The sequence below is a fragment of the Rutilus rutilus genome, assembly GCF_951802725.1.
Source record: "Rutilus rutilus genome assembly, chromosome: 17".
NCBI classification, from domain to species: Eukaryota; Metazoa; Chordata; class Actinopteri; order Cypriniformes; family Leuciscidae; genus Rutilus; species Rutilus rutilus.
Window position 1 is genome coordinate 12,930,568 of NC_140230.1, and position 11,217 is coordinate 12,941,784.

Consider the following 11,217-nt stretch of genomic DNA (forward strand, 5'->3'; position numbering starts at 1 on the left):
TGGTTTACACCTTCAAAAAACATCACAACTACTATCTTTAGATTCATAACAAAGCCCTTTATTAAAAAAGGAACTGAAAATAGTGATACAAAATTGACAAAGAAACCATAACAATAAGTCATCCAAAAACCACAAGAGAAATTATAGCTGGGTGTCATAAGGTAACCTATCTAGCAAACTGAAGTGAGCACTACTATTTGAAGTAGTGCGTGACAATTTTTCTGCTCCACTAAATAGGTTCAAGATCAGATGTTACTTAAAAGGAACAAATGAAGATGATCATTCACCATTACATGTAAGAAGTGTTTTATGGATATTCTTTTCTGTCAATAAACTTAGTTGTTAGTCTGTTCTGTTGTTCTTCCCTCTAACAATTGTAAAGAAAACTCTTATTAAATCATTATTCTTGCTTTTTTTAATCAGTTATATGCATTGTGTTTATCTCTATCCATCATCCAGTTGGAAACCCTTCACGCCCTTGTCCTCTGTCTGGACCGTTTCTCTATTTCTTCTCATCCTCTTTCTTGCCCTCAGGTGGTTTTGTTCTGTTCTGGGACGCCAGAGAGCCCATGGCATTACGGATGGCTTCATTGTTGGGGTCGACTCCGGGAAGGTTCTCCAGCACACTCTGCAGAAAGTCTGGATCCTGCATCACATCGTAATCCTCCTCATCCTCCTACAGAACACGCACAAAGAGTTTCAGTTGGGCACTTTCATGACATTGTGCCAGGTTGTATACGATTATGCATTTACCATGTGACAAATTAAATGCAGTACCTAATTGTGTAATTACTTTAATTATCCTATGCACATGGTATAGATTATCTGCTTCCTCAGACTCATTAACAGTTCCATCTCAAATTTAAGTTTAGCTTCAGGTTCTCTTGGCAGACAGCTGGCATAAACCTAAATCTTCCTTTGACTTCTGTTGTCAGGATTCAAAATATAATCAACGGTGACATCATTGTAACATCTGCATACTGAATTACTGTCTTTTTTGCATATATTTAATCATAGATTGCAACAGTGCCCGCTGACTTTGTCAATGGCTTTTGTTCCAAAGGTATTTTTCCCCATTCTTGATTTTAATAGTCTTCGTTTAAGAGTTAGCCATGAACCAAAACAACCAGCTAAAATGTGAATTACAACATTACAAACTTTAAAGTGGAGCAAAAAAGTATTTGAAAATCAGTACAAGTGCACAAGACTGTGTACTTAATGGCTTTAACGAGGGAAAAAAGCTACAGCCCCATGAGACATTGCGAATGACAATCTAATAAAAAAAACGATGGCGAAAACTATTGATGTTGACGGCTTCAACAAAAGCATCTACCATCGATTAACAACCTTGTGGCTCACAGTAGGTCCGTCTGTCTTTAAAGGTTTACTAGTGCAAAATGCCCGTGCAAAATCAGTGTTTGTGTGTGTTTTTAGTAATTGTTGGTTCGGTGTGTTTGAGTGCTCATTGTTACAATTACACAGCAAAAGTTCAGTGACATTTTTTATTTGTGCATGGTAGAAAGCAAATACTGATACTGACATAATGACATACAATAAATATGAAAAATTGAACTACACGATTGAGGGAGCAGACTACACAGTGAACTCCGAGAAAACGCTACGCTTGAGCAAACAGTTTGTGTATAGGCTACTACAAATGATGGCCGTGAAAGAGACCGTGAACGCACTGAATAGGATATGTTTAGTTGGTGAATAGCATAGGCTACTATTACACAGTAGCGATAACGTTAAGCGCACCAGAATAAAATATAATATTCAATAAATAATAATAAATATTTATATAAACAGCGTAGCTGACTTACAGATTCAGTTAACATCCACAAATGAATAAGTGCGACGATTCAGGGAGCAGGCTACACAGTGAACTCCGAGAAAACGCTACTTAAGCTCCACTGCTTTCTTCTACCCTCTCTGTCTCTGGTCCTGGGCTGTGCTCACTCAGTGTCAGTGTGAGAGGGGGAGTGGCCAGCTGTGCTCACTCAGTGTGCAGTGTGAGAGGGGGAGTGGCCAGCGGCTAGAGCGGCAAAAGCCGATGTGTGCTGCTTTTACAGATATATTTAACAATATCTTTTGCATTTCTAATCCAAACAACGGCAAACTTGGCACTGCACTTACTCGTGCCCGTAGCAAGACACCTGTCAAGTTTGAAATCCATCGGACTAACGGTTCGCGAGATATGCAAATAACAGACACACAGACAGACACACAGACAGACACACACACAGACAGACACACAGACAGACACACAGACAGACAGACACACAGACAGACAGACACACAGACAGACAGACACACAGACAGACAGACACACAGACAGACAGACACACAGACAGACACACAGACAGACACACAGACAGACACACAGACAGACAGACAGACGTTTATGTAATTTATAGATAGATAATATTCAGAAATAAACAGTGTAGCTGACTTACAGATTCAGTTAACATCCACAAATGAATAAGCGTGACGATTCAGGGAGCAGGCTACACAGTGAACTCCGAGAAAACGCTACGGTTGAGCAAACAGTTTGTGAATAGGCTACTATAAATGATGGCCGTGAATAAAATATAATATTCAGAAGTAAACAATGTAGCTGACTTAATGTTTAGCTGACAGAGTTTATGACAGAGCTAATGTCAGAATGTTTATTTTTAAACCACAACCTTCTAAGTGCTTCTTTTACCGATATATTTACCGATATCTTTTGCATTTCTAATCAAAACAATGTCAAACTGGGCACTGCACTTATTCGTGCCCATAGCGAGACACCTGTCAAATTTGAAATCCATCGGACTAACGGTTCGAGAGATATGCGAATAACAGACATACAGACAGACGTTTCTGTAATTTATAGATAGATAAGTTATCGTGAAAAATCAATTCCCCTATGGAGAAAATGACTTCCAGCACCCGACTGTTGAGACTGGCGTCTTTACACTGCATATATGGTAGGGCTGTCACGATTCCTCAATTAAAGTCGAGTGTGCGATTAAAAAAATCCATACTCCGGTGTCGAGTAACCGGCAAAATACTGAAAGTGGCACATTCCACGGACGAGAATCCATGAACCGCATTATTACACTGTTGTCTAATGCTGCACGATATATTAAAACCATTTAAAATCATAATATAGCATACTGCTATTGTGAAATCACAAAGGCTGCGATTCAGTTTAATAAATATATACACTGTTTTGTTTTTCCCACAGAGAACCATGACGCTTTATTTACATGCGTGCAAATTACATGTTAAAAGTACCTCAGCTCCGTTCACAGTAAACGTTGCTCCAACCAAACTCAGTCTCTGCATGTGCTGTTTGTTTAGGTTTCCAATAACATTCATTTGGGAACGCAAAAAGTCAGAGCGGTTTGTGTTTCATATTTGCACTGTTGATTTATATGCGTGGAGCGCGTTTCGGGTTTCTCAAACTCCATCTCTGCATGCTTTGAGTTTGGGTTGCTAACGTTCATCTAGAAACACAGTGTGCGGCGCGCCATTTCACATTTGTAAAGTAACTCATTTTTAAATCTATGCCAACACAGGAGAATACATAAATACGTTTCTAAATATGCAACTTGTTGTTCATTGCGATTTCAAAATAAAAGTTTAAACCCTCGCTCTGAGTTTGCATGTTTTGATGTGCACATGTTCTTGTTCAAGAAATTACAGCGGCTGTTGCATTTCTATCGTACATAAGTGACCAAAGATTAAGAAGACATTTGAATTAAATGTTGTTTGGCCAATATTAAGCAAGGATTTGATCATGCCGACAACTATCACCAGGCCGTTGGCGCCCTCTGCAGGCATTTGTTATAATACGTAATGTACATAAGTTATGTTTATATTAGTTTAAATCGTTTATTTTACATGTTGTATTTTAACAGTGTTTAATAATACCCATATGATTACTTACTTTGATGCTTTATTTGAACCAATTATTATCACTTGTTATTATATTTGTATATTAAGTCATTTTAAAGGCTGTTGTTCACTTGGAACTATTTTTATTACCACACATTTTTATCCGATTAATCGATGGAATAAGAATACTATATTACTAAATTAATCGATAGCTAATATATGGCGTTGCATTCTGCGTTCTATTCACAAATCTAATAACATGTAATGTTTCCGTTATTCTGTTTTGTGTGGTTTTGACTCGCTTTATCATATTTAGCAATGGCTTTTGAATGATGGGAATGAAGAATTTGCAGCTGCTTTTGATTATTCCCACAACATGACTGTGTTTCGATCTAAAATTCTCATCTCCTCTCTATAAGAAAGCAGATCTGGTTGGAGGAAAAAAGCTGTGAAACGCACCTTAGGAGCTTCACTGTCGGCTGCTGCACTTGTTTCCACATCCATGGCCTCTGAACAGCCAAACTCTGTGCACAAAGACAAACATGTGGTTGTATAAAACAAATCATATAAAAATGACTAAGAAAACCAAAAACAAGAAATTATGAAGAGTAATAAGCCTGACCTCCTCCTTGCATGGACATCTGTAGGGCGTATGCGATCTGTTCATCCTCCGTCATGCGGCTGAAATCGGGCAGAGCAGGAGCCGTCGACATCTTCAGCAGGGCATTTTCAGACTCTAACACAAATACAGAAATACACAATCTTATACGGTTAAACTACATATGGTTTCACTCTTGAATTTGGAGCATAGAGAAACTTTCCTTATACACAACTCAACAAATATGTTATGTTGTTCGGAGCGTGTCGAGAAATCTCTGAAGCTTTCAGTAAAGCGCGTATCGAGGCTTGTATCGCTTTAGACCAATGACTTCATTGATGACATCCGAAGCTTTGCTTCGGCCGGACTGGTTCAGGAAGCGGTTTGAATCTTGCCGCAACATTTTGATAGATATATAAACCCATGGTTTAAACCCAGCCACTTTCCAGTTTTAGAATAATTATATTGCCCCTCCTGCCTATTATGACCAAAGAATTGATTTACACACATTTGATAGGCGCATTCATTTCAAGCCAATACGTTTATAACACAGTTATGTTATACAATCATTATATACCACCAGAAAGTAGGGCTGGGCGATATATCGATATAAAAAATATATCGATATATTTTTGAAATGCGATATGGATTTAGACCATATCATGGACCATTTTTAGGGGCTCCACTTAAACCAAAAACCCACAGCTACACTTGTCAGGGACCCCGATGTGTCCACAAACCCCATCTGGTTCAATCCTCATTTAAACATGCCCCTCCTTCTCTCACCATCGGCAGTGGGTGATGCGACTCCAACCTCTGCAGCTGAAGCCACTGTTACCCTGCGAGCCTCCTCCTCCTGCCTCTGTCTCTGCTCCTCCATCGACACACGCAGAGCCTGGAACAGAGACACAGACAGTTATGATCTGGAGCATTTCTAGCAGAGGAGTTTGTCCTGTGTGCTACTAACCAGAGCGAGCTCAGGGTCTGCGCTGGGGTCCACTCCAAACTCGAAGTCACTGGGACCCAGGCCGATGATGGTGCCACCCTCTCCAGCCATGATAGGAGAGGACAGAAGAGCATCTGCCAGGCTCGGGCCCGGAGGCACCGTTACCAGGTGAGAGCCTACACCCTCCTTTCCATTTAGGGTGTTTACAAACACGGTCAGCTTATCCGTGTTGAACTCCTAAAAGACAAAAAGAAAATGGGAGTAAATGACAAGGAAAAATAAGTCATTTCTGGAGGAGTGTGGTAAAGTACATTCCCTCAGAATAAATGTTCACCTCCTCTCCAAAGTTAACAATGTCAACGCTGACTTTTTCCTTCTTCAAACGTTTTGCCATTTTCACCAACTGAGAGAAAGACAGGTCGGAGGCAACAAATGAGAAGGTTAGGATTCTCATTGAATTTTAAATTCAAACTCATACGGTGCAATGTTTACACCCAAGATACATGAAGAAGAAAAAACACATCTTTCTCACATCTTTCTCCAGGTCCTCCACAGGGCTTCCCACAAAAGCAATGATCCTCATCTTATGGTTCTTTCCCTGTCTGTGTTTCAATGCCAGCTGTGAAACAGCAAAGAGCAAAGAGAATCAGAAATATAACCGTACAGAGGAAATTAACATATCCGGTAACATTCTGGACTTAAAACTTCACTAGTTCAAAATAAAAAGGCCGTTTATAGCAACCAAGCTGCCAAAACAATGACTCCACATTTATGTAACCTTCTGAGGTTTCATGTTGTTACTCGTTTCACATACAAATAGTTCATAAGAAATGATGTCATACAAATTTGGAAGTTACAGTAGCAAAAATCAAACAATTTCATTCTAAGGCTCAGACATAAGGTGTCATCTAAAGTAAATTATGACAGTTTTTGGTGCAAGAAATCATAGTTATAACTGTGGATCTTAGTGGCAAAATAAAAACAAACATTTACATTAAATAAATATTGATAAAATAAATTCTAAAAATAAATCAAAAACAATTGTGATGTGATCCGACCCACTCACATGTGCTACTCTGATGCCAGTGCAGAAGCAGATGACTCCTATGGGCTGAACGGCATGAAGCTTCGACAGGATCCGGCCCGTGTCAGGGGTCAGTGTGGTCAGGACCTCACAGTTACTGAAACACACACAGTGGATCTCTTCTATAGATTCTCTCATACACAATAATCCCAAATTATACCTGTGAGTAACATAAATAAAGTATAAAAAACGCCATCCTACTTGGCCATAGTGATGAGCCCAACGTTGTTTTCTGGGTTACTCCGAGTTTTTGAATGACAGATGATGTTGACAGCGTCTTGCTGGGCCTGAAGTCTGGTAGGTAAGAAGTCTCCATTGCGCATATATTCACTGTTGTCCACACTAGAAATAATAAACACACATACACATATATATATATGTCTACTCAACATACGAAACATAATTCTGCACATACGCGTGGTTCTATTTAATATTTAAATATAAAATCTTGCTAATAAAAGGCTGAGGACGCCATCCACACTAAAGAGTTTATTATGCTAGCAAATTGAAAGTAAAAAGAAGGATTTTAAAACCTATCTGGATAGGTATTTATACAAAAACCTATATTGTTACAAGAAAATAAAACCGACAATTTACATTCAAAACTAATTAATTTCATAATAGGACAACTCGCAGCTATGAGCTTTCTTACGTTTTCCACTCATAACATGTCAACACAAAGAAGCTGTTTAACAAGCTGAGGTTCCATCATGACTAAGGAAAACCGCACATCTGTCATTCCGTTCAACACAACCGCTCTCTCAACTCCAAATCACAACACTTCACTACACAATTGCGTAATATTTCAAACACATCACGTTTATCAAACTGCATTTGATGTTTGAAGAATATAAAGTATTTTTTCTTACCAGACCATAGTACTTTCAAGCACCATCTTGAAAACGTTCTGTCGCTCTACGTGACGTAAGCGCGTAAGTGGACCCTTATTGGTTAAAGTACCGCTGATAGGAATCATGGGAAATGTAGTTCATAGTGTGTTTTCTATCAATCCTCATTAACTGTTTAACTGACACGAACGACTTTTCGTAAAATATGTATTATTTTCTGAAATTTTCATTTCATTTACAAATGCAGCGTGTGTGCTGGCTAGCATTCATTGTAATTTTGGTAACACTTCTAAACACAGTAAGTAAACACAAGGTTTCATTTAACATTAGTTAACTACACTATAATCAACTAACAATGAAAAATAACATTAATCTTAATTTCAACATTTATTAATATGTTAAAATGAACTTGAGCTAATTTGAACTAACAATACAGTTGTATTTTTATACAACTTTATTGTTAACTAACGTTAAAGATAAATACTGTAACAAATATATTCCTAACTGTTAATGTTAGTTAATGCATTGGTTTATGCTGATTTGGTGATCAAAAACCATTTCTTACTAACTATCATCAGGGCATTTTCAGACTCTAACACATATCAGAAAACATCAGGTCAGATTAAACACGGACTTAAAAAACAGTATTAGCCTACAGTAAAAAAAGAAGAAAGAAGTAGTAATAATAGTAATACTGTGGAATATTATTACAATTTAAAATACCTGTTTACCATTTTAATATACATTTTAAAATATAATTTCTGTGATGGTAAAGCTACATTTTCAGCACCAAAACTCCAGTCTTCATGGAGTTTTATACAACTTTATTGTTAGTTAACTAGCATTAAAGATAAATACTGTAACAAATATATTCCTCATTGTTAATGTTAGTTAATGCATTGATTTGGAAAAAAATCCACAGCAATGGTTTGGAAAATATTTTATTCTTTTTAAATCAGAAAGACAATGTGAAAAAACAGAATCACCACATCACTGAAAGATGGTAGGAGAAACAGGCTGCAAACACCACACAAGAAAAAGGCATTTCCGTGACTCGCTTATATACACATTATATACACGTTTTATACAGGCCAGGTAAAAATATAGTCCTCAAAGCACTTACGGTTGCCAGTGTTGTTCCTGACACCGCCAGACATTCACAAGTAGAAAAGCTGAGGAAGAGCTTTCACAGATTTAGAATGAATAGGAATATTTACCTTGGACACAAACACGTAAAATACAAAAATGGTTTATATTGTCAAGAACTTCCCTCAGACCCAAAATAAAATTCATACTAAAGATTATGTAATACATACAATCATCTACGGTACATAGAGAATTCAAAATACATACAAAGACAAAGTAAAAAAGAAAAACAAGACACTTCTTAATAAATACAATCACTGAAATACATTGGCAGAATCGTTCATATTGCAGTAGATTGGTTGGTCTGTTTAGTGTCAGAGTTGCCAGCATTTAATCGGATGTGTCTGTTGTGCAAATATCTGTTTCACTGTATTAAAACAAAGACTGGATAAAGCCCTACATGAACCGAAGCATAAAGAATATCGCGCTCAATGCGTTTACGGTCTTACTTTCATTTGCATTACGCATTGTCAGGTCAAAAGTTTCACTTTTGGAATATTTAAGTCAAGATGTTTTAGTGTGGGTTTCTAGCCTGTAAGAATAGATCAGTATTGAGTGTTGGTCACAGAGAAAGGCAGTTATTTTTGCATCTTGAGACCATAAACACATGAATAAATAACAGAAACATAAATGAGTGAGGCCTGAATTGTGAAAAGAAAACTACACAAGCCAACTGTGAAATTAAGCCACTGAGAGCTGATCCAAGATCAGTTTATGGTTTATGAATTTCAGAACCTCAAAACTATAAAAGAAGATGCATCATGCAGAGCAGATACAAGCACCACATTGGAAAGTGAAATGAATACAAACATTGTGTGCAATATTAGTTTTTATAAAAGTAACTTCATCATTATATAGACCTATATCCTTCAACAGAGAGGCGATAAAAATGTACTATAAAATGTAACAATGTTAATCAGGGCATTGTTATTAACTGTACTGTAGGACTCTAGAGTTAAGTGTGAATCTAGGACATTCGCAAATAATCCATAAAGTTTAGAAACGATGTAAAAAAAAAACTTGTGTGACCAAAACCAGTAAAATATACCAAACTGCTTCACTTTGTTTTTAATATCAGTGCCAAAGCAAATCCTGAAATGTGTACTTTCAGAGGACAACTGTGAGTTTAGATCTAGCTGTTTAGAGATCGTTTTTTTCCCCCTAGATAAAACGCTATTGTGAAGCATTAAGGTGCATTATCAAAATGTTCTGTAACATGGTCTGAAAAAGACTTGAACAATAGACATTGAAATGATTCAAACCAAAAGACAGAAAAATACCCAAACCAAACTTCTGTGCACAAGTATACATTATCACTTTGATTAAAATACATTAAACATAGAATATGCATAAATACTGCATCCACTGTGAAGCATTATAGGTTTCTTCAATACAGACTGTCGATGTACTTCCTGTGCATATTCTATCTGCGTTTTCTTCAGGTCCGCAAAGACAAATCCTTGGCAAACGATCCCTTCGCTCCAACGCTTCTGTGATTTTAAGAGCTGCGGTTCACCGACTGTTTTATTTGGGACAACACGACACTGTTCAAGCCTAGAGTCAGCCCTTCTTCGAAGTACTTCAAGACTGCATTGTCAGTCTCAGATCTGTGTGTGGCAGAGGTATCAGGGCCTGGAATCGGCCAAAGAGAAACTGTAAGTAATGCCTGTCAACCAATGGATCCATTAACAACTACTTCCTCTGTTAAATCGATCCAAACGGGTGTGACAACAGAAAGGCGGATTCATCAGAGAGCTTGAAGTGAGCCGAAGACTCCGCGGTTTTCTTTCCAGCTCCTCTAAAGTGTTCACATGTGCCCTTGGTAAAGTCCATTAGAGTCCTTTATTTATTCTCAGGGTGAGTCGAACTACAACTGTCGAACAGATTTAACATCCCCATCAACTAGAAATCAGCTGCGAATATTCTCAAGACTTCTTATATACCGACAACATGACGTTAGAATGTAAATTAAGTCTACATTCCTGATATTCAAACAGCTGAAAGGCTTTTCAGTCCTGTCTACACATTATAGGACTGTGTATATAATGCTAGAAAACATATAGGTTTGTATGAAAAGGCCTGAAAGCATGCACCGAGTAACAAAAACATCTGTAACAGGTAGATCTGAAATGACTTGAGCAGATCCATGTTGGTCCGAGTGATTTCTGTAACCAGCAGAAATGAGTGTTTTCATACCAACGCGCCGCTTTCAAAAGCTGCATTAAGGCGGATGATTGGAAGACGTCATGGCACATCAATCAATCAGTCAGTCTATTCATTAACATGATAGTTAAAAGATAAGAGCTGCTGTGCTGGAAGAGCACATTCGTAGCGTTTTATACATGTACAGGAGCACAGAATGAATAATTATTTACAGAACTATATACATGAATACAGTACACTAATATTACGGGGCCCTTGGCAAGGCAGCAATATGTGCATTAAAACTAGAATACGACATGCATGCGGATCCGTCCATTTCTCAACCTTGACAGTTGATTGGTCCAATGTGGAGGGGGCAACTTGCAATGGGCAAATGCAAAAGACAATTATATTTGCAAAACAAAATATCTAAATCTACTTAGTGGCACCTCAAAGAAGGCAATTGTAAAGCAACTAACCATGAAATACTAAGCCTGAATGCGGCGTATTTAGAAGATACAAAGCTATTTTATCTGTAACACTCAAACTCATTTATTTTTTTTAAATT

General features: G+C 37.6%; 1 protein-coding gene across 1 annotated transcript; it reads right to left on the bottom strand.

Annotated features, from left to right (window-relative positions):
- Positions 1–36: 36 nt before the first annotated feature.
- On the bottom strand, positions 37–7,460 carry psmd4b (proteasome 26S subunit ubiquitin receptor, non-ATPase 4b). Its single transcript, XM_084385185.1, has 10 exons — positions 7,383–7,460; positions 6,715–6,855; positions 6,496–6,610; positions 5,962–6,048; positions 5,764–5,832; positions 5,451–5,666; positions 5,270–5,378; positions 4,508–4,621; positions 4,345–4,409; positions 37–676 (listed from the first exon to the last, which is right to left on the bottom strand). Exons 1-10 carry the CDS (start codon positions 7,406–7,408, stop codon positions 503–505), a joined length of 1,116 nt encoding a protein of 371 aa, XP_084241311.1. The 5' UTR covers positions 7,409–7,460; the 3' UTR covers positions 37–502.
- Positions 7,461–11,217: the final 3,757 nt, after the last annotated feature.

Coding starts and splice junctions, on each gene's coding strand:
- psmd4b (XM_084385185.1), bottom strand. CDS start 7,408: ATGGTGCTTGAAAGTACTATGGTCTG. Junction 4,622..5,269: donor CGCATCACCCACTGCCGATG/GTGAGAGAAGGA, acceptor TATTTGTGTTAG/AGTCTGAAAATGCCCTGCTG. Junction 4,410..4,507: donor GATGTCCATGCAAGGAGGAG/GTCAGGCTTATT, acceptor CTTTGTGCACAG/AGTTTGGCTGTTCAGAGGCC.